This window comes from Danaus plexippus, chromosome 2, assembly GCF_018135715.1.
Source record: "Danaus plexippus chromosome 2, MEX_DaPlex, whole genome shotgun sequence".
In the NCBI taxonomy this organism is placed as follows: Eukaryota; Metazoa; Arthropoda; class Insecta; order Lepidoptera; family Nymphalidae; genus Danaus; species Danaus plexippus.
The window spans coordinates 3127374-3155197 of NC_083537.1; the positions used below are offsets into that span (position 1 = coordinate 3127374).

General features: G+C 33.3%; 6 protein-coding genes across 6 annotated transcripts in view; 3 read left to right on the top strand and 3 right to left on the bottom strand.

Annotated features, from left to right (window-relative positions):
• Positions 1–8655, top strand: part of LOC116779623 (hydrocephalus-inducing protein homolog) — a 27251-nt gene extending 18596 nt beyond the window's left edge. Inside the window, exons 59-80 of the mRNA XM_032674006.2 lie at positions 5–83; positions 185–376; positions 463–652; positions 811–979; positions 1071–1363; positions 1499–1691; positions 2497–2718; positions 3240–3406; positions 3513–3700; positions 3791–4034; positions 4119–4299; positions 4410–4579; positions 4719–4851; positions 4970–5115; positions 5215–5350; positions 5740–5892; positions 6382–6549; positions 6806–7030; positions 7238–7459; positions 7883–8028; positions 8107–8287; positions 8433–8655. Of these exons, the coding sequence (XP_032529897.2) occupies positions 5–83; positions 185–376; positions 463–652; positions 811–979; positions 1071–1363; positions 1499–1691; positions 2497–2718; positions 3240–3406; positions 3513–3700; positions 3791–4034; positions 4119–4299; positions 4410–4579; positions 4719–4851; positions 4970–5115; positions 5215–5350; positions 5740–5892; positions 6382–6549; positions 6806–7030; positions 7238–7459; positions 7883–8028; positions 8107–8287; positions 8433–8573 (3939 nt within the window). The 3' untranslated portion in view covers positions 8574–8655. The remainder of the gene's footprint in view (positions 1–4; positions 84–184; positions 377–462; positions 653–810; positions 980–1070; positions 1364–1498; positions 1692–2496; positions 2719–3239; positions 3407–3512; positions 3701–3790; positions 4035–4118; positions 4300–4409; positions 4580–4718; positions 4852–4969; positions 5116–5214; positions 5351–5739; positions 5893–6381; positions 6550–6805; positions 7031–7237; positions 7460–7882; positions 8029–8106; positions 8288–8432) is intronic.
• On the bottom strand, positions 8646–11934 carry LOC116779622 (nucleolar complex protein 2 homolog). The gene is made up of 6 exons (XM_032674004.2): positions 11762–11934; positions 11469–11686; positions 10795–10981; positions 9637–10466; positions 9288–9503; positions 8646–9211 (listed from the first exon to the last, which is right to left on the bottom strand). The coding sequence occupies exons 1-6, from the start codon at positions 11808–11810 to the stop codon at positions 8669–8671; spliced, it is 2043 nt and encodes a 680-aa protein (XP_032529895.2). The 5' UTR covers positions 11811–11934; the 3' UTR covers positions 8646–8668.
• Positions 11935–12308: 374 nt separating this feature from the next.
• LOC116779758 (growth hormone-inducible transmembrane protein-like) lies at positions 12309–15346 on the top strand. The gene is made up of 8 exons (XM_032674176.2): positions 12309–12499; positions 12638–12835; positions 12954–13059; positions 13221–13362; positions 13666–13841; positions 14266–14426; positions 14789–14921; positions 15043–15346. The coding sequence occupies exons 2-8, from the start codon at positions 12646–12648 to the stop codon at positions 15128–15130; spliced, it is 996 nt and encodes a 331-aa protein (XP_032530067.2). The 5' UTR covers positions 12309–12499; positions 12638–12645; the 3' UTR covers positions 15131–15346.
• A 1188-nt stretch (positions 15347–16534) lies between these two features.
• On the bottom strand, positions 16535–22109 carry LOC116779610 (uncharacterized). Its single transcript, XM_032673990.2, has 7 exons — positions 21921–22109; positions 21539–21744; positions 21194–21410; positions 20731–20912; positions 19802–19940; positions 19474–19604; positions 16535–19402 (listed from the first exon to the last, which is right to left on the bottom strand). Exons 1-7 carry the CDS (start codon positions 21960–21962, stop codon positions 17104–17106), a joined length of 3216 nt encoding a protein of 1071 aa, XP_032529881.2. The 5' UTR covers positions 21963–22109; the 3' UTR covers positions 16535–17103.
• A 333-nt stretch (positions 22110–22442) lies between these two features.
• LOC116779780 (general transcription factor IIF subunit 2) lies at positions 22443–24209 on the top strand. The gene is made up of 4 exons (XM_032674213.2): positions 22443–22887; positions 22960–23171; positions 23285–23410; positions 23922–24209. The coding sequence occupies exons 1-4, from the start codon at positions 22581–22583 to the stop codon at positions 24090–24092; spliced, it is 816 nt and encodes a 271-aa protein (XP_032530104.1). The 5' UTR covers positions 22443–22580; the 3' UTR covers positions 24093–24209.
• LOC116779781 (tetraspanin-7-like) lies at positions 24205–27610 on the bottom strand. Its single transcript, XM_032674214.2, has 5 exons — positions 27432–27610; positions 27048–27236; positions 25479–25640; positions 24969–25097; positions 24205–24587 (listed from the first exon to the last, which is right to left on the bottom strand). Exons 1-5 carry the CDS (start codon positions 27507–27509, stop codon positions 24432–24434), a joined length of 714 nt encoding a protein of 237 aa, XP_032530105.2. The 5' UTR covers positions 27510–27610; the 3' UTR covers positions 24205–24431.
• Between the last annotated feature and the right edge of the window lie 214 nt (positions 27611–27824).

Below are 27824 nucleotides of genomic sequence, written 5' to 3' on the forward strand. Positions count from 1 at the left end.
ATAGGAAAATGAAAGTGCTAACGAAGAAGCCGGAGAAAATGATGAGCGGAAACCAGCTGAACAAATTGTGAACAAAAATGATAGTACGTAATTTTCCCTAACACAGAAATAAATTTACGTAAAAATAAAATTAATATGAATTTCATCGTCGCCACGTAAATAAATGTCACTTTATAATTCTTAGATCCGAGTAAAATTACCTTATTCAGCGATAGCACGGGAAGGGAAAGTGTTGATACGTGGTTCGAAGCCGACTTACCTTTCGTCATAAAACCAGAGAGAGAATGTCTCAAACCTAATGAAAGTCGAGAGTTCAAAGTTACCTTCGCACCGCTAGAGGCATTCCTTTTTAATGTCCGACTTAAAAGTTCAATAGGTAAGTATTTTATAGAGATTTTAGTTGTATAAGCACTAAGAATGTATAAAAAATAATTTCACTTAACTTTGATTAATATCTAACAGATAATTTGGATCCCTACGATCAAAATATATCATGCAAGATCCGAGCCAAGTCCTTAATACCTTATGTACATCTTAATATCGAGGAGAGTGATTATATAACGTCCGGCAGAAGGAAAAAAACTGGTGTGGCGCTGCCCCCTCACATTAATGTACTTGAATTTAACGTGCTCGGTTCCGGTTGTTACAAAAAGTCTGTATAACACAAAAACGTATATTATCACAATATAAATGATCTGATCTGGTATTATAGCTTAGAAAAAGATTTATAAATATTGAAACCGTAGTCAGGAAGTCACTGCTACTTGTCTTTTACAATAACGGGTCAAATAAAACGTATTAATATTGCAGAGCTTTCAATATAATAAATCCTACATGCGAAGGTTACGAGTTCATATTCGAAATGGTGATGTCTGACAAGCCTGATCTGATTCCTATGCATTGCAACATGCTGAAAGGTTACGTTGAAGGAGGTACCAGTACGGAAGTCGTGTTTACCTTCTCACCAACAGCACCTGGGGTATTTATATTGGATTTCTTTTAATTGTTGAGCTTATTAAGCCAAAAAATATTTTTTTTTATAAGCAATCATATAAAATTTGTAATTTCAGACATACGAGTCCCAATGGAAATTCATAATACCAGTTCATTCGTTGGTTATGAATCTCCTGGTGGTGGGAATCGTCCACGAGCCAGACGTCATGTTTGTACCAACTATTCTTATCATAAGGAACTCTTTGGTTGGATTTACGACGACGCATACGGTAGTTTTAAAAAATACAGAAAATGAAAGTTTGAATTACGAATTCAAAGGAAACTCGCTATGTAACGAATCGGGTAAAACACCAGTCGTTGTGGAACCAGAAGTAGGTGTATTGAGACCTAGATCGGAAACTCCTGTTAAGTAAGAGCTTGGATTAAGTAATAGAAATAATCGAATGAGTTTCATTTCGCACACCGTAAAAAAATATTATATTTTTTTTATATTGCTTTAGTATTAATTCATTAAATAAATAAACATTGTCCTAACAACTTTTAGAATAATCTACACTCCAATTCAAGACGGACCACTCTCCTTCAAAATATTTTGCAGTGTGACGTACTTAACTAAACTTATAACATTGTGTGTGAACGCTCTGAGTTACTCTATAAAGCCGAAGGTCACGTATTATTTGATTGGGAACGATCACATTCTGCAAAGTGATGCAATCACTAATATTCACTTGGATCAGGTGCCTTTATATCATAATCTCTCTCAAATTATTCCTTGCTGTAGTAACGGCTTACGTAAAAGAAAGTCGTGTTAGCTACACTATTTATAGTTTCAGAATAGCTGAACCGATTTTTACTTGTTTTGATTTATTGTATTTGTCCCCATCCGGATTAGCAGAATGGTTATCAAAGTTAGTTATAATAATGAATTAAAGAAAAAACATATTTCGACACAAATTGTTCTCGAGTTTGGTAGCTTTCAAACATTTCATATTTACCTAACCAACACTATAAATTCTCCCCTCAAATTGACTAAATGTTTCGGATCGACAACTTGAGTCCACAATATTCGCTTATTTTTTTAGGGATCATTTTAAATTTTAAAAATCCATGAATAATGTGAGTATTTAAAAAGTATTGCTATAGGTACATACTCATCGTCAAACTTTTATGACGACGTTCAGAAATTGTAAAGTAAAATCATAAATTAACTTCAGCTAATTTGTAACTCATTAGGCGGTAGAAATTCGCTGGAAGCTCTAATTAACAGATAATTCTCTCCTTATATATATTTTTTAATGAACTTGTGTTTGTTAAAAGACATTATTCTCATATTTAACTAGGTTACTAATTATAGTGTAGTTGTGTATTAACATAACAGACGTCTATTACGTCATTCGAAAATCAAATTTGCAAACAAATATAATTTTCGAATAACTGTAGTTTAATAGTTTTGCATTTATTCAATAAACCGATAACAATATGTATTCCAAAAAGAAAAACTGTTTCACCTTTTTCATTTAAAATGTGATAAATAATGACCAGACCGCTTCGACATACGAGAGAACTATCCCCTTCACAATAAAGAATGATGGGTCTGCGACGTTCTTTTTCGACTGGCGTTACAACACCAGCGGCGTGAGGAAATACCTCAACATGTATGTGGAGCCGAGCAGCGGCCACGTGACGCCGGCCGCGGAGGTCGACTGTATTCTTCACTTTACCCTCAAAAAAGTACCCGTCCAGTCATTCCCTGTTAAGCTTTTTGTGAGTATAATCTAAATAATTTATTTAACATTAGTATGGTTATATATAATATGAATTAATTAATATTTACAATACTTACTTGTTTTTAATTTGATTTGATTATTTATTAAACTTTCTTAAATCCTTAAGGATCTCTTACGTTCAGTTAAGTTTAACTGTTAATTTGAAATTACAAACAGATATTTCAATTCTATTTATTAGTACAGATAAAACTTATATTATTATATATGTATATATTTTTTTTAAATGTCCAAAAGGTTGCTCAAAATTGTTGAAAAAATAATAAAAATAATATCTTTATTTTCACCTATGTGTTTTATTTCAAAATCAAACACCGTATTCTTAGAATGAAAATCTAGTTTTTTTCTTAATAAAACTGAATATTTTTTATTACACATTGTTTAAAGATTATTGTAGGCAGTTGGAGTATGGTGAGAACTGTTAAATAATATTTTAACCTAATATCCTGCTTGTTATGGAAATAATATTATTCTACAAGTCCCTATAACTACTTCTTCTAGATTCCTGATGGTCCCGAGTACATGATATACCTTCACGCAGAAATTAAAAAACCTTCATATAGTTTTTCGTGTATGGAATATGATTTTGGTCGATGTATCGTCAATGCTCCAGATTCAACTTATAAGAAAAATTTAGGTGTTTATAACAATGACAGCGAACCTATTACGTAAATATCTCTTGACTAACTTAGAATTTTATTACTGAAATCTGTTCGTTGTGTTTTAAGTTATAGTCGCAAAAAAGAACTTAAGCAAAACGCTTTAATATTTTAGTGTTGATCTAAATTTCTCCAACGTCCCTGAACTGTTTGTGAGCTACAATCGTGAGAGTAGTATTGAACCCAAAAATCGTTTGAAAATATCAGTATTCTTCCGCCCTAAGCAAGTTAAGGAGTATGAATTCAAATTGCAATTTTGGGTGAATTCATTATGCGAAGAAATCGTAACGATCAAAGGCGAAGGTAAATTATATATTTAATAGCTAAATAAATCAGATCATGTTTTGAAATAATGCAAAGGAATATGGGAGAAGAATAATATCATTGTTTTAGGAATTCCTCTTCTATTCGATCTTTATGAAGGATGTCAAAAGAGTTTTGATTTAGGACCAGTTAAAGTAGGTGAAAAAATTATAAGACAGATAGAAGTCATGAATCATAGTAAGGTACCCATTGAGGCCAGTTATATATTTAGGGTCATGCACCCAAATGTCGAAGACACTACGAAGTCAGAAGGTACCAGTGTTTGTCTTGTACCCAGCGGTACCACTCTCCAAGCTGACGCTGGACCGTCTAGGTAAAATTAAATCGTAATTATTACTATATGCTATGTATTTTGATGGTCTTTTTTATTAAAATAATTTTACTCTCCTATTCACAGGGGCCATATGTTGCAACAGTATAAACATGACAAGATCCAAGAGCAGATAACTATGGATGTACAGAATTCTTTAGCTTCTCTGAAAGTGATACCCACAAAGTGTTTAATAAAACCGTACATGAAAGTGCCGTTAAAAATTATGTTTAAGCCAGTTGGGATGATAAGCGACCTCAACGTCCAGGTAGGGCTTAAATTATTTCAAGAATACTTTAACCTTATGTCATTAATGTAAATAGTACCAGTAGTTACGATTATTAAAAATTGACTATATTTTTTCATGAATTTGCTTAGCTAAACATGAAAGTATTCGAGTTCGAGCGTCCTCTAGTGCGTCTGAGCGGAAGCGCCACTGGTATGTCGCTGTGCTTCAGTCAGAATTCACTGCAATTCGGTCGCGTGCGCAAGCGCGGCTGTAAGATACTCAAGGTCATGCTGTTCAATAAAGGCGACTTTGGGGCCAGGTTAATAGTATGATGTTTACATAACTTGAAATTAAAAAAAAAATATTTGTTAACGGACAGTATTTTTAATTATGATATTATTTGGCCATAATATTTTTATTATCTATATTTCTCTTTATTTGTATTTAATTTCGAACAGATTTTGGTGGCAGCCGTTAATATCAAACGAGTTCTTGATATCTCCTATGCATGGGAACATATCAGCACACACCAATGTCACTTTTACAATAACATTTCGACCTGTCAATCATAATCCTTTTATTAAAGTTTGGGTGAGTGGTTTTAAAAATTCATTCATGGTTCAAAAAACTTTGAGATTGAATGATGAAGATGAATCTAGCTGGAAATTTTGTTGCTTTCGTAAATAATACGACTAAAGTGGATTTACAGGCATCCTGTAATATTGAAAATTATAAACCGTTGGAGTTGGCTCTGTATGCCACGTGTGTGGACACTGGCAACGTTCAAATGAAAACTTTGTATTTCGAATGTCCGGTCAGAGAAATCGACACACAGTACGTTGTTGTCACAAATCCGTACGTACACTCCTTATTTTTGCTATCCAAGATGTGGTTGTTGAACTTTTATAATTTTAATGCAACAAAATTTTAATTCGTTCAAAATATAATTTGCAGTTCGGATGATATGTGGCTGGTTTTGTCGGAAGTGTCGGGTGGGCCTTTTGAAACGTTGAAGGAATTTAATGTAGAGCCGAATTCAACTATGGATATTCCAATATATTTTAAACCAAAAACGGTTGGCAAACATGAGGTATGGCGATGCATTTGTAGAAAATAGCCTACAATTAGACAAAAGTTATGATCTTCCTATTGGCAACCCTGTCCTAGACAATCACAAGGGTGATCAGTTAACATATAAAATATTTAATGTTTGATCTTTTTTATTTTCTAAAACAAAATGGGATCCCTTAGGTTGACTTTAATCTTTATTTTTTAAAGTATGTTTACGTATTTTTCAAATTTTCTTTATTGAATACGTATAATATCAAAACTATCAGATTATTTTATCATTAGTAAATAAAGAGTAGTTATTTATGGAATTAAGCATTTAAATAAATTGCTGATGTCTCAAAAGAAATCATAATGTTATTTGAAATATCCTTAAGTATATACAGAATTCCTTCCTGGAATGTTTCTCAGAGCCAAGTGTTGTTCTCTCCACTGGGCGAGAGCGCGCTGTTTATAACGCTGGTGGCCGCAGCAACGCATCCTAATCCTAACGGCAATGTAAACATCACAGTGTCGGCAAAAGAACTACACACTGAGCACCTGCTGGTGTATAACATTACAGAGGTTTGTGTGATAAATTACTCCAAAATAACCGACAAATAGTTTCAAAAGTACCACGAATTTTACATTTCCGAAGCTTGAAGTACTTTGGATTTGTATTGAGTGATATAGGTATTGAAGGTCTAACGGACAATATTTTATTAAATGATCAGTAAACTTCTGGTTTGCTGCACGTGTGTTTTCTCGTGTGTGAGTTTGTATGTTTCAAAATACGTTTATCCAATCAAAGTATCCGTATAAAATTTTCTGTGATAAATTAACGAAAAGAAAATTTAGGGCAGCATATCAAATGTTAATAGTGAAGCTAACTTGATCTGAAGGAACCCTTATGGACGGTTCTCAATGCTCTTAGACTTTGTTTGAAGTTAAAGAAATTTATGATTCTTTTTTGACATACTATATGCATACGGAATATACCACTAGGTTGAAACAGCATGGTTCAACTGTTTTGACTTATCATTTTTTCTGGACAAATCTAACGATAATTTCCAGTTTCCAGAAACATACCTTGTTTCTACTGAATTTGTCAAAATAAGTCCGGACAAGTTTGATGGTTATTACGAAATCAAACATCCAGAAACAATAAAAGTATGGGGAGAAGCGTCTGCAACTTGTCGTTGGACATTCGTGTGCTACGAGGAATGTGAAATTATAGCAAAAGTAAGGTTTTTTCCTCTTTTCTCAGTAATAAGATACGTAGAGAAAAAGTTGGTTATATTTACACGAGCCTCTTAAAAGTAGAAAGGAAGTTATTTCAATAATTATTTTTTTATAAACAAAAAAATATTTTTCATATTTTTATAAAATATTTTTAATAAAAAATTCTGTAACTGTGAATCTTTTTCCAAGGATAACCACCTCTTTGTACCAAGGTCTAAGACCATTAAAGCATTGTCTAATGTGCAATTCGTTAAAGGTAATGTTCGTCAACGAGGACAGCCGTGAGTATCAGTTCTACAACGTTGTTGTCTCCGTCACAGAGAGCAAAATTGTGGACACGTTGACATTTGTGTCCGCCGCGAGGGAGTCTATGCGGAAAGAGCTCGTACTCATAAATCCACTGAGTGAAGATGCCAATTTTTCCATAAGATGTGACCACCTCGAATGTCCAGACACGTTGCTTATTACCAGAAATTCGGAGGTCTGTTCCTAACTCTGATCTAAATTATAATAACATTATAACACGATAAAGTACTCAGATTGTGTTCGCTCTTAAACAATCCTATGCTTATCATAAGGTAAAAATGAATTTCATAAAATCTAGTCTTAAATATGTAAATTAGTTCCTTTATAGTCATCAGTTATATAAGGAAATACTTACATTAATTATCTTTCATTATAATTATAGGCAACACTCGTGATGGTCTACTCGCCTCTTGTCGTGGGACAGGTCGAGGATGTTTTGGAAGTTAGCAATCCTTTGGTGGGGTCTTATATATATAAAGTGATCCTTAAATGTCTGCCTGCTAAGGTGAAGAACTTGGAGTTTACAACGTCTCTCGGCTCGTCTATTCCTCTACGATTACGAGTTCAAAATAAGACTGACGTGAGAACTGATTTCATCGCAACGGTAATTCAATAACAAAATCTTAAAGCTTTAACCTAACCAATGTTATAATAGCAAAATTTTCTGTTGGTGGATTGATGTTTGTTATTCTTTAACTTTAAATATTTTGAATAGATTTCCATGAACTCTTACAACAGCATAGGCATAGACAGAAATTCGTGTAGTTGGACGCTCCATACAACATACATATATATAAACTCTTGTACGCCTCGCCTTCATAGCAGTTGCATTTTTATCAAGTCACGACAAAGACAATAGATGGCGCTGACGGTCATCTTTCTCTCTTAACCTTGTTCCATTTTCAAAATGTAACACCCTAACAATAAATGCATAAATATAAACCAATAATTATTTTACAAGGTTATAACCTTTTTAACTTTACCACAGCAGATTAAAATAATGTTTTTTCCAACCGAAACATTCAAGGTATCCCATCCGTCAATAATAACTGAAAAAGATTACGAATTGGGACCATTTGAAAAGGGTAAATTTCAGACTTGGTTCGAACCGACAGTACTTGGTGTTCAGAATTGCAAAGTTTCCTTTAATTCTCCTGTGGCGGGGGAATTTGTGTACGTCAAGTTGATTGTTCATAGAATACTTTTTTTCTTTGGAACGGAACATACCTACTGAAATTATATATGTTTTAGCTTTAACATCAAGGGCAAAGCTTTAGAGCCCAAACCACAAGGTCCGTTTGAAATAAAATCAGGTGGATCGGTTGTGATTACATTTAAAAATGTCTTCGAAGACGTAAGAATGTTTAAGATCTACGTCGATCGCGAGGAGTTCTACGTCAGAACGCTTTATGAACCTGTGAAATCTAAAACTGTAAGTTATTGAAGTGACATGCGCTCGGAGCTTTCGAATTTAAGTTTAAAAAAGTTAATTTAATATATTACATGTCTCAATAGTTGCATTTGAAAAATATTTTATTTCGATATTTAAGAGATTTCAATGTTCTATAATATTTCAGGAACTAAGTATACCTGTCTTTTTCAACCCTGGGACGTCACGAACTTCGACGTCAACTCTCACCGGCTGTCTGACTGTGGAGACCTATGATCCCCCGGAGCCTCGGGTTCAATGGACATACTTTCTCGAGGGAATCCTTTAGTTTTACTATTTATACATATTTAATTTAGAGAATTTTACTTTTTTTTTAGAAAAAGAAAATTAAATAAAACCATTGTCGCATAGATATTTATTTTTTCACCAGTCACTAACATTGAAATCTTGAACGACATCGCCATTGTCCGGCACCTCTACTTCTGGCAGATTCTTCTCTTGTTTCTGTGCTTTATTTTTCTTCTTCCTGAGCTTTTTCTTCTTCGGTTTGTTTAAACTCTCATCTTCACCATCAACTTTGAAGTCAACGTTTCCATCTTCACTATCAGACGGAAATAGCACCATTGGCCCCTCGTTTTCAGGCTTAGTTATTTTTGCTTCTGTTTCAGGAACCTTAGGTCTCTTGATCATCGGTAATCCACCAGCAATTTCATCATTGTTGGTGATCTTCTTTCGTTTCTGTATTCTATTAACCTTGTTCCAACTCTCATAGAACGCCATCAGGGGTGTGCCTTTCGCTTTTATCCTGGATTCCCAAGCCGCTACCATTTTTATCTCGTTCAAACCGAAAGTTATCTGACCTCTTTCACGCTCAATGAACCTAGAGTTCTCTTCTATCTTTTCCAGAAGCTGTCTTATCTTTTTCGTATAATTCGCAACGGTGCATGTTTTCAAAAACTGCTTCATCTGGAATGATGTTTACGTAAAATCTTTGTTAATACACATATATAAAATCTTTATATACGCGAATATAAAACAATACCTGTATTACTGCGAGTAGACTGATATCTGGAAAAGCAATGCTATTTGAAATACTGGCCGTGTATTCCAGTAACAGTGCATACAGTCTATCGATGACTGAGTCTTTGAAACCGTTCTCCATAAGCTGAGATTTTGCTAATCTTAATATACAAGAGAAATCTAATGGCTTCATTGACATTTTTTTATTTTTCTTATTAAAATCATAAGCTGTTAAAATCTGAAAAAAAAAAATTGATTTTAACTCCCTAATTGTGTATATATATATTTATTTATTTTATTTATTTATTATATATATATATATATATATATATATATTTCTGATCAAAAATATACTACATAACATTACGCACCTCAACAATGAATGGAAGAATTGGTATAAAGGTATCGGTTTCCTTTGATAGACTAATTAATATCTCAACGCAATGGAATCTTAGTGGATAATATTGGTGTGTTGGCACCAGTTTTATGGTATTCGTTATCACCATAACCAAAGGGTAAAGCAGTGGCTGCAGTTGTGGCTTATTTGAAGTGGCCGATATTAGATCGGCCCACAGATGGAGGGAATTCACAAACTGCCAATTGTATACGGCTTGTCTGTTTTCAATTTTCTGAACAACGATCGCGTTTCGTAAATGTATTGCGAGCTGTCGGATGTAGAGAAATACGTGTTGGTAGGATACATTAAGGTCTAAGGAGAACATCTCAACGAGGGATCGTCTCATAAAGTTTATCCCTGGCCAGGTGGTAGGGCTAACGAATTTGCAGTTTTTCACATATGTCATATACATGGCCTTCAGAACGAGATCCAGAAGGGCTGACTGTTGATTCCTTGTTATTCTCAATATGCACAAAAATGATAACACCCTGACAGTTTCTTCGCTACCGCTCCACAAAGGTATTAATTTCTTAAGAGCCTGTTTGGAGATGCTATTGAAACAGGCAACATACACTGCCAACTGGTGCAAATGTTTTAGGAGAACGGTGAGAATATTCTCAGATGAAACGCTGCTTAGTAATTTTAAAAGGTCCTTCAAATATGCAACAAGGGGACCTTTCAACTTCACGAAATGTTTACATTTCTGGGGATCCTTGCCGCTCTGTTCCATACCCAAGTATCTCTTTATGGCACCGGGTAAATATAATACACACATTTGTATTACTGCATTGAACACCGACGAACCTGCAATTCAGTAAAAATTTATTAAGACACATTTTAATATCTCTTCTGATAAGCATTTATGACTTTTAGTTATCACAAAATTTTAAGTTTACTAAATAAAACTAATATTTTCAGATTATTATGTGTTATATTATAAAAATACATACTCCTGACGGTTCACTACTTTGCAGCAATCATAATCACGGGCAAACAAGATGGAAATGTTAAAAAATATTTAGATGTACAGTCGTGAAAGTCTTAGATCTCATTATTAAAATTTACTGTTTCCCGTTGTTTAGCCCAACTTTCAAAAGAAAGATAAAAAAAATAATAATGAATGATTTCCTACCTTCAACTTTTAATTCCCCTTTTGATTCGCCGTCTTCACTTGTGGCTCTCAGCATGGCCGCATTAAATGCCTTTATAACTTGGCTGAGAACTGTTATTTTCATTTTACCTTCACTTTGCAGTTCCGTCTGCCACTGAGACACCATTTTAAGTGTGACTCTCCCACTAACAGATTTGGCATTATCATCCTAAAACATTGAAGTTCTTTAAATTTTTTAAACCTTATCATTTATACACAACATAAAATAAATTTCTCATACAAAAAGTATTTAACATTATATCACTCAGATGCTCATGTATGAGGTATAAAGAAAGTACAGTATTATAATTTAAATGAATACTCGCGAAAATCTTAGATCTCATTAGTATTATAATTGTTATTTAAAACATTGATTTTTTTATTTCATGACATTTGTAATAGATAATAATTAACTCTACATGAGTACAAAATATGTTGTTTAAAAATTAAGATATACAACAATGACTCTTGTCATGTAAGAGCAATCTTCACAATACCTTTTAGTGAAATAAATAAAAGATTGAAACTGGTTAATAAAAATATTTGAAATATCATTTATACTGCGTAAAAAACGTATTTAAAAAAAAATGCATGCTAAGTAACACATTTGTTACATTTAAGTTATGACAACATTGAATATAAAATAAAAATTATACCTCAAAATCACTTTCGTCACTGTCACCCGTAATAGGTCCAGGAACATGCACTGAGTCTTCATCGTCATTTTCTTTATCAGAATTTTCGTCAGAATCTGCCTCGAAGTTCAAAAGATTTTCATCGTTTTCTTCTAAGAAATTATAAAAATCTGGATCGATCTTTTTTAATTTTTGTAACGATTTCTTATGTGCCTCAGGGTCCAATTCTTCTTCGGAATCTATAACATAATATTTAGGAAAATATTGAACAACTATCTTTTTGTGGTATAAATATCGTTTGAGTCTTCACTTACCTGAATGTTCAGCTACCGGCATAGCTGGTTTTTTATTCTTAAGCTTCATTTCAATTACTTTAACTTAAATGTACCTTTTACTAAAGTATAACTTGTTTGTACCTCTTAACATAAACTAAATCTAGATATTAATAACCATGCGGTATTATTTTGTATAACCATAAACGTCATAAAGCACATTGAATTGACATTTAGGTTTTGACGTTAAACTTAAAAACAGTGTATCGTTCAATATTTACTTTCTAAGTTTTATTTTGCCATAGCATAAAAAAATATTTATTTCTTTTGAGATTAGAAAGCCGTAGTTATTATAGTTTTAGATGTAGATTATTTGAAAATATAAAAATAATCATGAAAAAGTAAATTCTCCTTCAAATACAATTACTAATATATACTAAGTCTTAGCACAGAAAAGTATTACATAAAGAACGGGAAAGTTAGTGATAAGATTTAATGATATTGTTATTATTATTTTTAAATGAAAAACGTTTATTGATCTCTAAGAGAGACGTCAAAAGTCAAAATTCAGGTTCGGAGCGATAACAAACAGAAAAACACGAGTTGTCAAAAGTAAAAAACGTCAAAGACATTCTAGAAACCGAACCGAACTGAAGAAAAATATTTATAATATCCAGGAATTGTTTTGCTCTTGCTTATCAAAATATTAATTGCTTTTAAAAAAAAGTTCTGTTTCCTGCCAGGTGTGAATATTAGTTTGAAAAAAGTCGCAAAACACTGGTAAGATTATTTTTTATTTTTATGCTGCCCGACTAGATAAATGTATAGTATATTCTGTTTAAAAATTAATCTGAATATTTTTTCTTTTCATATTTTCACAGTAATATCATATGTAATATACATCTCGATTTCTCTTAGATTGCATCATGCTGTCTCGAATGTGCGTGGCTCGGTCTGCCTTAAACATCACGCAGACCCTTAAAACTCCTGTACCCCAAAGATTTGTTCCCAAAAATTACGTAATAAGAAATTATGCTCGGGAACCGCGTTCTCGTATGGCAACAAGATCCCAGCCAACAGTATGGGAGAAACTAATGGCCCCAGCCGGACCAAACGGTGAGTGAAATAAGAAAAATTGCACTTTCCAAATCATATTACTTACGAAAATCATGCTAAATCCACTATTTCAAGTAGAATAATATTACGTAATAAGCTAAAGTTCTGCGTCTGATAGCTTTCAGTTTGGGGAAAGGAGCATTAGCTGGGGCATCAGCTGTTGGCATGATAGCATTATGCTACTATGGCTCAGGCGTTAAACCTGGCACGCTACAAGAGGCACAGTGAGTCATCACCTTAGTAAACAATGACTGGCATGATGGATAGTTATTTACAGATTGGTGTTTATAATATAAACAAATAATTTTAGAATCGATCACACAACTTACTAAAATGTATCAGGCTAAAATATATAATTTTTTATATTTTGTCTCACTTTTTTTAGTCTTTGGCCTCAGTATGTCAAGGATCGCATCAAGGCCACATATGGATACATTGCCGGTTCATTGCTACTAACTGCTGGCAGTGCTATCACAGTGTTTAGAACACCCGCCCTGCTTAATATGGTAGCGAGAAGTGGATGGGTTGTAAGTATAAATATGAGAGTAGAAATTTTATTGTCTTATAATCTAAAGAATTAAGAAATTTGTTGACATTTTACAAACAGACAGGCAATTTTATTTTAATTACAATAATATGAATTTTATGGATTGGTATTGGTCTATTCTAACCTATTATATAATCTGTCCTTTAGTTATTTCATCACTCTATTTTCTGGTAATAAAAAATGTATTTGAATAATATGAATATATTTAAGATCTAGGAAATTGTAACATGATTTGGTTTTAAATTATATGTGAGATTAGATAATATTTAGTTGTAATTTTCAGTCTATCATCATGACAATGGGTTTGATGATTGGTTCTGGGATGGTGGTACGAGGAATGGAATATAAGCCAGGTTTTGGAGCTAAGCAAATGGCTTGGATGGTACACACTGGCATCATGGGAGCATGTATTGCGCCTATATGTTTCCTCGGCGGTCCTATTCTGATGCGCGCTGCTTGGTAATTATTGTCTATTTTTAATTTTCTTCATATTTTGATCTTACAATAATGTTGAAAAAAGAAAAGTAATGAAGAACTTTTTTTGCGAATCATGCCCCAAGTGAAACAGTTTGCATTAATTTATTAATGCACAAACAAAAAGAGGTTTGTAGCCATGTGTTAAATTAAAAAAAAAACAAATAAATAGTGCACGGAGTGAAACGAAAGTAGAAGTGCAACTTCGTAATTGTTAACTATTCTTATCCACTAAATTTGAAAATGAAATACTGCTTTATTAAATTATATGTGTATCCAATCAAACTAAAAAATAATGAATAATATAAGTAAATTTATATATAATTACCCTCAGTGTTAAACGTTTTACGCAACCTTGCTGGAAGTTGCATAACAAGTTTCACTTCAAAATTGTTTGTTTAATGTTTAGGTACACAGCTGGTGTGGTCGGGGGGTTGAGTACTTTGGCGGTGTGCGCACCATCAGGGGAGTTTCTTAACATGAGAGCTCCACTGGCAATGGGTCTCGGAGCGGTGTTTGCTGCTTCGGTCGCTGGGATGTTCCTACCACCAACATCAGCATTGGGAGCTGGTATGTTTTTGTATGAGATTATTATTGACCTAAAAGGAAGGTTATGTTTAGGGGATGTGTGTTATGAAGTGTGACTGGGTGAGGTGATGTTGATGAAGATAGAGTGAGATAACTATTTATCATATACTACTGTACAGACAACAGAGAGAAGTACATGCATATATTTTTGAGTCAATTTGAAAGAAAATTTTGACAGACAAATAAATATTGCACCTGTACCCTTAGGATTATTATTTGTCATGAATACACTTTCAAAAGTGGATCATAAGATATGAATTGTTGAGTTTGATCCTACCCTCTACATATTAATAAATAAATTATTTGTTTATAGTCAATATTTCATAATTATCCCTCTCTTTCAGGCTTGTACTCTCTGAGTTTGTATGGAGGTCTTATTGTCTTTGGTGGATTCCTTCTTTACGACACCCAGGCTATAATCAAGCGAGCTGAAATGCATCCAATGTACGGATTCCAACCCTATGACCCAATCAACTCGTGAGTATTGAACCTTTAACCTCTAGGGTGTCAAATAATCTGTTTTACTTATTTAAAATGATATTATAATTGATTAGTATTGGGACACGGATTATTGTAGTAATTTATTTTTTGTCTGCAGCGCTATCTCGGTGTATTTGGATGTATTGAATATTTTCATGCGTATTGCCATGATCCTGGCTGGTCAAGGAGGAAACAAGAGAAAGTAGATTTGTATAACCTAGAAATTATGAAATAGAAAAAAAAAATAGCAAGGAGACAAAATAATTTCCCTGGCTTGTTTAAATTAAAGTGTTTTATTTGGACATCTCAAATCAGTAACTGATGTGATATCGTAATATGTAAGGTCGAAGTATTGTTAAGTATGGGATAAGTAGTTGTATTTTTTTTGCAGATTAAATTCACAAATAAATATTTATTCGAAATTCGTTGTTTGCATTCACGAGACCCGCAGGAATAACTCCTGGATACCTTCCGTTCTAGTAAGAATTTACCACAAACCTCTGTAGTAGTGTTTTTGTGATTTCTGCTAAAACTAAATTGTATTTTGTTGCTGTCATCTCAATGTCACTTTTATTTATTGTTATGACTTTTCGTAGTCTGGAAATTTTTACATTAAATTATAATGCAAGTAGTGTCATGTGTTTTGATCAAAAATTCTTGAAACTTTCATTAAATGTAAGATCACCCTTTAATTGCAAACAGAAACAAGTGAATTGAAAAATTTACATTGTTCTGATGTTTTTATTTACATGCTATAAGATATTTAGAAGTAAGCATTAAATACAGAAGAAAGCACAATTTGTGATGTTAATACAACGAAACCAGAATGTTTTTAACTCCTTTTAATGCGGGTCACGTAATAATGTCTATTTTTAAATACTTTTATTCTTAAGGAGAATGAATATATTACTATACGTGTTTGAAGATTTCTTATCTATATAGACTTTCTACATTCTCATAAATATGGCGGACCCGGCGATCTCTGTGTTGCGAGACTTAGCTAGTATATGTTAAAACCCATCCCCTCGTCGTTTCATCTATCTATCGCATGTCTCATTACGACACGCTTCGGAATTGCAAACTAAAGTCTGTAGTTAGATATGCCGTCTACTATTGATTTCCAGTTATCATTCTTATTTTATAATTACAAAATTAAGATTAATAACACGATTCTAAAAGCTCAAATCGAACAATTTCTCTAAAAATTTTAGTTAAATGCTATACGTCTGGAAAATATATTTTGAACATTTTAGCAGCATATGGTAACACCGTATTTTATTTGGTTTGAATTATGGCAACATATTTGACAAGAACTCACATGGATCAAAAGGACTTGTATCCAGAGCCGTGAAACTTTTACGAAAAAAAATAAGGGACTTATAAAAGTACTTTTCAGGAGATAATATTACGTACTTGACGCCAAAAGTCAATATATTAGAATTATTAGGTAAAAGTACTGGAATAACCAAAATTTTTAAGGCAAAAATATTTTTTTGCCGCCGCACTTTTTAACCATACGGAACACATGTATAAGGGATGGACACACTACTATGTTCCCGCACTTAAAGGGTTAAAGGTCTAAGTTGTTCAATATTTTAAAAAGAATGTCATAGAGAGTTTTTATTTTTAGTTTTATTGATTATAAGTTAGGATAAAATTTCCAGCATTGTGCATAACATCATTCATAGCGTTTTTAAATTAAATAAAATACAAATGAAAAAAATGTAAAATTTGTATATAACTAAAATAATATCACATTAGGTACGTAGTTTATGCCAAATCTTTGGAGAAGAAAAGCAAGTAAATGCGAAATTTCCATCCCAATGCAGTAATTTGAGCTTGATCGGTTAAATTAAAATAATTATAATACAATATTAATAATTTAGGCGGCTCGCTTATTATCCAGCACATCAAACCATATAAAGTCGAGGTGAGAATGCATTTATACGCTATCCGATTGTCATACATTACAGCTTGCTTCAAATATTACTTTTCAAACACTTTATATAAGGCCTCTCACTATCCTATACACATAGTATATTCTATGTACAAATTAATTATAATGTAGGGTTTATGTTTCCGCTATGGTTTGACTTTAACTTACACGTTAACTCATTAAATATAAATTGTGAGCAATGAAACGTAATTATTGGAAATATTTTGGTCACGAATGAAGCTTTCAGGTGGTGACGTCACCGGTCTTGTTCGCTTGCTGTTTCAAATACATCGCGTACATCTGCCGCGCCTGATTCAATACCCTGTTTACGTTATGTTTACGCACCATCTTGTCGAAATGCATCGCTAGTTCGTTGTAGTCCATCCGGTTTCTCATTATGTAATCTCTGTGCTGTAGTAATACTGTCAGACATAAATACATCAAGAACGGATTGCCACCACCAAAGACTGCCGGCGACGGTAGGCTACTAATACTATTCTTAACCGAATTGTCGCTGATGGCGGACACTGTCGTGTTCTTCTGTACCGGCGGCTTGAAAACCTCGCATTTCTTCTGAAAGTTATTTATTGTCGAAGCAACGCTTTGTAAGTTTGTCTGTTTCACGCTCAACAGGCTTTCACAGTTTTTCTTTGCATTTTCTAATTCGTGCGACATGTTAGAGAAAAACTTGTGGGACTTCAAGTGGAGAGGCTCTTGATTAATGTTCTTGGCTGTAACGGTTTCCGTAGAGTCCACTGGATCTTTTTCTGAATAATCCGATTCACTGGAATGTGTCATGGAATGTCTCCTGTTCCTCGATGGCTCCTGTGGTTCTAGGGAGTGATTTTTTCTCAATAGCCTTATTGGTGTAATTGATTTTTTTCCGGAATGTTCTTCAAATATCTCGCCCGTATCTCCGTCGAAATCCAACTCTGCTTGCTCGTCAGGAGTTTGAGGGCAGCTCGCTGTAGTTCTTGTTGTTGGAGTATTACGATGTAGTGGATTTTCCCACAAATATATATCTTCAGCGCTTCTTGCGTTACATTTGATTGTGTCGAGCGGTTTTTTTACCGTCCCATTCGGGTCAACAACTTCGGCTCGCAATTCCACAGCGTCAGTCGCCACGGTGTCTCCTTTCGCATCTGCGTATTCAGCCGGTTTGTCCTCGGTGCTCGTGGACTCGGATGGGGAATCACAAATCATGCTGCACCGATTAACATATGAATTACCAAAAACCTGGCGATCCAGGTGCTCTAGTTCCAGTCTTAATTCTCTCGTCATGGAAGTCGTCATCGGATGATACTCTTGTGAATCGTCAGGACTACTGCCGTCGTTCGTATCAAAACTACTTTTGGTTAGCTTGCTCAAACGATTACTCCTTTGGTTGGCCGAAGAAATATCACTTTCATCGTAGGATGTCTTGGTTAAAATTATTTTAGGGCACTCTTTGGAATGCTTTCTCTCGATAACGGAATGTGTTCTTTGAAGTTTTTCTGGCTTTACTGCGACTTTATTACCGGTGGCAAAGTTTAAAAATTCATTGAGATTTTTTATCATTTTCACTTGTTTGGTCGGTTTACTTGCGTTCGAAGAATTGGGTCCTTCCAAAGCGTCGAGAGACGAAAAGAACCTATTATTATGTACTGATATTTTATCTCTAAGTAATCTAATCTGACTGCCGAGGGGCGTGTCTTTTGTATCACTTAGCGTAACTCCGTTAGGAAGATTGCCTGTACTCGACCAAACCGTATTGGGTTCCTGAGTGTCCACTCTACCGTGTTCAGGCACGCTTTTCATACACCTCTTAACTTTAACTTGAGAATCTTTTCCGTCTTTATCAGTTTTCAATTTTTCCTCGTTTTCAACATTATCTTTAATAGTTTTCTGTTTTTGCAAAGCAGCATCATCTAAGCTCTGGAATTCCTTCGCGTGTATTAATGAGGAGTTATTTAAAATTTTTCTAGTAGCATTTTCGTCCAAGCTGTGGTTAGACTGCCGGATAGTCGAAAGCTTTGGTGCTTTAATGTTAGCCAGACTAAAACTTGAGCTTTGACGTCTAATTGCGCATACTTTCGTGTAAGCGTTTTCTCTTGGAGTCTTTACTAAGGGACTCGATGGAGGTGGATCTATAATGACCTCCAATGTTGGATCAAAATCTCTTTCTTTCAAAGGCAACTCGGCTGTGGGTGCTTTTTGCGGTAGAGACGCCCACAATACTTCCAACATTCTGAGAGCGTCTTCGAAAGCAAATTCTCTTTTCATTTCTAGAAGGAGCCATCTATAGCAGAAAAGTAAGTCATCGGCCTGTTGGGATTTGAGATAATTATAGAAATCTGGATCATAGACTTGCAAAGACTCCGTTAAGTGTGTGAATTTAAGAGTCATTGCCTCTCCGTCCAGAAGGAAGTTTGGATACAACCGAGTCATAAGCGCACAGAGACAGATGTAGGCATGGGCTTCATCACCCATAGTCACCAGGAGCGGTGAAGCCAGATCTGACATACCTTGGCAGTAGCTTACCGTAGGGTGATACAATGCGTACCTGAAACAAAGATATATATTTTAGTAAACAAACCACCTGATTTTTCATATATTAAATGCTTTATAACTTACGTCGTCAGTATATTAAATAACGATGCGATGTTTTGATTATCATCACTTCCGGCGTAGAAGTTGTGATGTCTGTCCGTTCGGAGCACGTCCTTACGAACCATGCTTGTGACATACGCTAAGTCAGCATTCACCTGTGATCATAGCCATCAAATGATTTTGGCCTACATTAAATTATGAAAATAGTAAAAAAATTGTTATTAGTTTTACAACGAATACATTCCCAAGGTCAAATGTCATTTCTTTAATAAAAAAACGTACGTACTAATGTTTCTGCTGACCTTCGTACATTTTAATATTTTCGTTTCTAACCACATATATTACTAATCACCTTTCCTCTCTGTATACAGTCTTTCCATTGCGATCGTAATGTGTAATACTCGTTGGCTTTTCTTTTCATATAGTCCATTCTCTCTTTGCCAGTCATACCGTCCGGGTAAACGTTCAATATGTGTTTCCATACAACTTTTCTGAAATTTTACACATCAATGAACAACTACATCTGCGGCATAACAACCTCTCTCTCTCACTCTACATGAAGCTCAAAACTGTTGTTGGCTACTGCTAGGACTGCTGTCCTAAGTCGACTAAAATTTAGTTTCAAATAAAATAGAATAAAATATGAGGAAGTCAAAATTAATGTCTAACTGAATTGTAATAGCATGATTTTTACCAACATGACCTCAAATCAGAAATTTAATAGGACATCCTCATTATTCTGTATTCAGTCAATCATTTCTTGTTTTCGGAAGTTGACATGGAAGTCAAAATAAAAATAAAGATGTTAGCTTGACCATAACATTCATTTAATGGAAATGAATGAACTTTTCAAGCTCATATTCTAAGCAACGGTTCCACTTGAAGGTCCACGTCAGCTCCGGGACCAAAAATTTTTGTTTCCATACCAAATGGAAAGAATAGTACAGTTTTAAGCTTAAGTTTCTGTTCATTGGCTTGAAGTTGAGGAAGTCCTATCAGAATATGATAAAGAAAAAGTCTTGTATGGTTGAAAAGTTTTTAAACACCAGGATGTCCCCTACTTTAATTGATAATGCTGAAGGTTACCTACCTCTGTTTTCTGTAAAAATTTTTCTATACACCAAAAAAGCCAACCGATTCTATGGTTGTGGAATACAAACAAAATTTTCCTCACTTATCCCAAGTAAAGCTCAATGTATGGTATACATTTATGATAGATATTTGAAATTATCTTGACAAAATATAATTATATAAACATAAATATTTTCTCAAGATATCTACCTTAGACTCGGCTCTATTCCTCCACAGTATATAACCTCTCGTAGTTTTATTGTATTTGTTATTTGTCCCACAGCATCTAGAAATGCTCGGAACTCGATATCATTCAGCGGAGGCCGTGGAGGGGTGTTGGGGTCCTCATAAAGATTAAGCGCCCTCGATACCATGTTAAACGTCTTCTCAACCTAAAATAGTTATAAAAGGTATTGAACTATTAACGAGAGATTTTTCTCATAAGTACTTGGATTGTTATCCCTATGCTAGGGCTTTTAAAACTTCAAACATACCAGCCCTAGACCAAAAACCTTTTATTTTATGAAAACCGATTATATAATGTAATTATAGTAAACTAACAGTCAATTTATGTAAAAAATTAATTTTAAATAACTTTAGCCATGACCTAATGACTATTATACCGAACACAGTTTGGAAATCTCTGTATTATACAATGTAGAATTTAGCTAACCTGATTCATAAATAGACCCTGGAATCCAGTCTGTGATTCTTGTTTCTCGACCTGAGTTAATTGTTGAGCTGCCGGTTGATCTTTACTGACTTGACCAACCGGCGCTTCTGGGATGGTTGGGGGCTCCCAGTCCTCGGAAGCTTCAGCAAATGGTTTCATATCAACCTTTAACTGTACACACGGCTCCAACCTCATTGTTAGTGCTATATTATGAGCTCTAAAAAGATGAATAAAAATATAACTACCAAGATTATTTTAACAGTAGTCATAAAAAAGCAGAAATTCTCTTTGTATAAGTTGTAGGATAGAATAATTTTTTTTTTAACTACATAAAATTATTCTTACTTAAGAAAAGCTGCGTCCAGATCCCAGTCTGAGAGTAGTGGCAGATATATTTCCTGTCCATAATCATCAACTGTCCTGTATGATAATGTGAAATCTGATTTTATATCAAATGCTTTTACTAAAATACTTTGCAAGACTTCCAAAGACGTGATTTGTGGATCGACAGAAAATTTTCTAAGTTCTGGTTGTAGTTTTCCCTCACATTTCTGTAAGTAAATTTGTAATTAATAGTGTTTGGGAATTCCTGGTATTGATCTTTGTTAAAAATAGTACATTTTGACACTAACGTTAGTGTTAGATTTTGCAAATATATCGGACAAAATATATTCTAGGAGAAATAAAAATTTGATTATTATTATTTTATTCTGTAAAAAAGACAAACCTTGACTTTTACACGAACAGCTTCTTTACTATACCCAAACATTTCTTTGCATTTCTATTCACCGCTAATATATTTAAATACGCGTACTTAATTTAATAAACTATTCCATATTACAATAAAAATCTTAACACAACAACGTTCAAATTCAATCATATTTCATTTTCCAATTACCTACCAGTAGAGAAACAAAGTAGATTACAGAATGACAGTGACGTAAAATACTTGACATTTAAACTAACGAATTAAAATAATTCTTCCAAATCTACTGAATTATGATCAAAATAGGATCACTAGCTCATGTTTTTGATTAGTTAAATAATATTTTCAGTTTTTAAAATTTAATTTAAATAAAACATCTTCTAAAATTTACTTGATTTTGGTTGTTAAACTATTTCTGATATTTACTTAATTTATAATTAGAGCTATAAAATAATTATTAATTTATTTAATTTCTAATAATTAATGATAATAAAATCAATTTACACTTAAATTTCACAATCAAAAAAAATTTTATCTAGTCAGTATCGTGACACATGTGAATTAGGTATTTGATGTCAAGAAGTCAAAAAACTCAAAAACAGATTACAGTTGTGAATTATATAGCAAATAGTAAAGCATAAATAAAATAAGACTATCTAGCTAAAATATTCTAAAGCTATAATGAGTAATTCCAATACAGTGCCCCATGTCGACCGTGAATTAGATTTGTCAAATACGGGAAGAGGTGTATGGCTAGTAAAGGTGCCGAAATATATTGCCAACAAATGGGACAAAGCTTCAGGTGATATAGAAGTAGGTAAATTAAAGATATCTCGAGTTCCTGGTCAACGTGCTCAAGTCCAGCTGTCGCTGTCGGAAGCTGTTTTGTGTTTAAACGAACCCGGAGAACAGGCTTTACCTAAGGAGCATCGCCTCGATGTATCTAATGTAACACGACAATCTTTAGGAGTTTTTTCTCATGCTGTTCGTGAGTATCATCAAAATTATGTCTTAACAAAATGTATAAGTAGCTTTATATTTAAAATGTATTTACTTTTAGCATCAAATACGGATACAGTGGTTCCTGAATCTGAAAAACTTTATATGGAAGGTAGAATAGTACAAAAATTAGAATGTAAGCCATATGCAGACCCAACTTATTACAAGCTTAAGTCTGAATCAATAAGGAAGGCTTTGATGCCACAAAGACAAGTACAACAACTGAAAGGAATTGTGCAAAATTTCAAACCTGTGTCTGACCACAAACATAATGTAAGTTTTAAGAAAATTCTAATTGTAATAACATTAATAACTCTGTGATGAATACTTATCAAATATTCTAGTTATTTATATCAATATAATAAAATTATAAAAATATTTTTCAGATTGACTATCAAGTAAAGAAGAAAGCGGAAGGTAAAAAGGCTCGTGATGACAAGGAATCGGTGCTCAATGTTTTGTTTGCAGCATTTGAGAAACACCAGTATTATAATATTAAGGATTTGCAAAATGTATGTTACGTTTTATATATTATTGTGACATAATATTAGTGACCTACTAAGTTGTTACGGCTACCTCCACCAAGATTTTGGAATCTTTGTTTTACGTTTTTATTCCTTGTGACGGTAAAGATCTTAGTTATTCATCCAACTTCTAAAACTGATTAACAAATAGAACGAAAATAATCTTTTATATATAAAAGAAAGTCATGTTAGTTACACTATTTATAACTCAAGAAGCGCTGTACGGGTTTGGCTGAAAATTGGTGGAGAGATAGCTTTGAACAAGTGAAAGGACATAGGATCAAATCCAAAATCTTCTTATCTACTGACTTTAAAGAGGAATACAGTTCGCCCGGTCAGCTATACATTAATCCTGAAACTAACACAGACACAGTTGTAGGCAAAAACTAGTTTATAATATATGCACATAATACTTCCATAATAAATCTAGTCTTTTTGATGTTATAAAAAAAATACATACATAGATTTATGTAATTTAAAATAATTTCTTTGTTTCCAGATAACAAGACAACCTATAGTATATTTGAAGGAAATATTAAAGGAGGTCTGCAATTATAATTTAAAGAATCCCCATAAGAATATGTGGGAATTGAAACCAGAGTACAGGCACTACAAACAGGAGGCCCCTGTTGAGACCAAAGAGGACCCTCAAAGCTCGGACAGCGACTAGCCATAGACAATATTGTGCATCCAAAGCATAATATGAAAACTGATATCTTTAGAGTTAAGATAGATAATGCATTTAAATAATAAGTTTCAATAAAAAAAAACATATTTGTTGAGTAAATTTTTAATTTCCCAAATATAATTCATAGATTCAAGGAAATTGAATAACGAACACTGGTAACATTGCTAGAAGAAATAGATTAAACTTCAACATCTACACTAATATAGTAACATACAATTGAATAAACGATTATATAATTTTGAGAATAAAATTTAGAAAATATATTCAATATCAAATAACATTCAGTCGATAAACATTAATAGAAAAAAATGCGGGTAGTTGTTAATTGATGACGTCGTATTTTGATTTCTCGATGTATCTGGCCAATGAGCAGGAGAGGAGCGCGCCCACGAGTGGTAACACAGCCGTGCCAACCGCCACGCCAATCAGTATGTTCATGTTGTTGATCAGGTATTCCGTGATAACTTCGTAACATCCCTGTAATAAGATTATCTTGCATTAAGGCTAGACACACTGGTCTATAGATAACGCTGCGTCAGCCTATGTTTTACCAAAAGTTTTATTAATACGCCTCATAAAAAAATCCGGTTGTTATTGAAGTTGAAAACCATATTTTATAGATTTCAAGTCTCGCTACGTAGACTTAATAAAAAAAAACTTATGTTGTATTAGTTTAGGATTCAAGCATATTCCATAAGTAAGCACAAGTGCATTTAAAACGAATCAAAGAAGAAAGATTTTATCGTATTTTAATATTTAACATTTTTTTTAAAGTGAAGCGATCTCTTTCGTTTGATCTTTATGTTTTATTTTTTAATTTATAGCCGCAAAGCTATTTTAATAAACAAAAAAGGTAACCCTTTGGTAGACGTCGTTGTAATTGGCCGTGACGCAGCGATTGGGGTCGAGGCAGCAGGAGATGGGTATCACTCTTTGTGGCGACAGTCGCATCCAGTCCGTGTAGTTGTTCACGCCGCAACAATATAACTACAATATTATAATTAAATAAACAACCGACACTGGCAATAGTAATGATTTAATATAAAAATTAAAATTTCTCTATAAAATCTGTCTTAAAATCATAGAACAAAATACTCATTTGTTCATTAAAATCGATTCACAAAGAACATAATTTATATACAAATGAATAGTTACCATTAAAAAGCTAATTCCAATTTTATTAAAGACTTAATACGACTTTCTCTTCTGCATTTAGGCAATTGAGTGACAGGTTTCAAATGAACTAAGTATGTTGTTTTACTGGTTTTTAGCGGTTATTTTGTTTAATAATTAAAATAACCGTTAAAATTTATACTACAGATAAAAAATATTCTATTTTACCTATTATTCGAAATTAGTTTGACATACCGTGGATTGAGCGAAGTCGAAATTAGGTTTCTGTGGGTTGTAAGTAACGATGGTGTGGGTGAGTCCATCGTGGAGACCCTTGGCGAAGGTATCACGGTAGCAGACTACCGATGCCCCGACGCCCGCGTCCGTCATGAAAATGCATACTAGGAATCCTCCATACTAACAATGAAATTAATATTAATTAAAATGTAATAATCATAAAGTAATTATTATAGAACCTATATAGAATTTAAACTACTACTATTAATAAATTATACAAACGATTAAGTTGCGATGATGATTTATGTATGGATGGATGTTAGTAGGTAGTATTAATTGGGAAGGATACAAATAAAAACATTGTTAACTCTCATAATACTGAAATTTGTAGATTTTGCATCACAGATTGGCAATACCAAAGTAACAGAATATATATTTTTTTATAACAATACAGATAAGATATGTATTAGAAAAAAAAAAATTATAAGCGTTTTACCTTTTCTTTAGATTCTATTCGTATTCTTTATTAGAACTAGTAGAAAAGAGAACAGAGGCTTTAATTGTGGTGGACTGTTAATTAAATTTCACCGGAAGGAGGACGCGGATAAATCAAAGTGTTATAAAATTGACGACTGTAATATATATAATATAGTACCTTATATTGTTTTTTAATTGTGCCTAATACATCAACATAGAACTACTAATGTTAAAATACTACAGACAATTCTATCTGACATGTTATTTTAATAATATGATTTCGTATATTTCTGTTTGGTTTCTGAATGTACCACTAGGTACAAACTGAGAGTTCTAAATACATATTTTATTATAGAAATATCGTTTTCATATTATGTTATGAGATATTTATTTCATTGACCTTTCCCAGTGATGCGTATGCCGTTAAAATGCTAAATACATTTATATCATTATTTAAAATATGATTGACAATAAAAGATAATTGATGATGCATAAATCACAAAGAAGAAAGGCGGAAGGTAAAGTCGTTAGTCGGATTAAGTTTAATGTTGAGACTTGAGTATTATTTTAAATCAATTGATTTAAAGTAGAGTAGGTAAAGCTATTAAAAACTTTTATATAATTATTATTTTCGTGGTTTATTGCATTATGAGTGATACCGGAACGAATTTAATATATTTTAAAATAAAAACGTAACGTACTATAAAATTTGTTACATCATAGATGGAAACATCTTTAACACAAGTTTGCAGAATCGCTTTCCGTACGCAGGATATACAGTTATTCGTTTATAGAGATACATACCAGTTTAACGTAGGTTTATTGTAACACTTGAGACGCTTCGTATGTAGTAGGAACGACTGCAAACGAGTGGTAGGGATACTACTTTATTACGTGTACAACTTACCTTTCTTCATTTTAACGTTGATAATTTAATTTCACTTAAAATCAGACCAACGAATCTGTCTTTACCTTTTTGTTTGAGACATTAATGAGGTTTGAGATTTATAATTTAAAAAAAGTACTTGTCGATTTCAATCATTTAAACGCGTCTCAAGAGTATTTTGGGCTGGGATTATTGGTTGTAGTAAAATTTTGAAATATATTTACAATGTACAGCAGAACCGGCTGGCCTTTGATAATGCACGAGAAAGCCACTGAACTGATGAGTACAATTAAGCCGGAGATACCGATGATGACGTGGGGAGCGGTCCCAGAGAATTCTGGAGACAACTCCATATACTTGTACAGATCGAACTCAGCCCAGAGGCCTACCACCAAGATGAGGAGACCCGCCAACTAAAGAAAAGAAGTTATAGTTAGAAAAATACATATATATATATATATTTAGGTGGCTTTTTTTGCTATTGTCATATACATGTCTTGCTACTATGCTAAGTTTCGTTATCTAATTGCACATGAAGTTATGATTAAAACCAATGTAATTGAGCAAACGTATTACAGCATCATTAGTATGCAATTTAAAATACGTACCCAGAAAACAATATTGAAGATGAAAAGCAATGTTTTAAGGCAGGCTATAATTGCGACGTTTTTAAACTGATTACCCATTTTATAAGTTTTGAGCTTATGTTACATTTGTGCAATATTTTGTTAGAACATATGTTTGGTTTGGGCTAGGGCCCTGAATGGACTATCACAAGAAAACAAAATGCGCGCGCCGCTGGAATGCGCATGCGTTAAAAAATCGGCGTCCTCTATTCTCTTTGTTGGTAAATATAAATAAGTGCATTTCATTCAAAGGTCAGCTAGTCTATTTTAAGATGCTCTGGAACTTTTTGTATCCATAATATGTGTAAATTCATTTACAAGTAGACATTATAAATTGTCCAGCTCTATAATAATATATTTAAGACAACCCTGTGG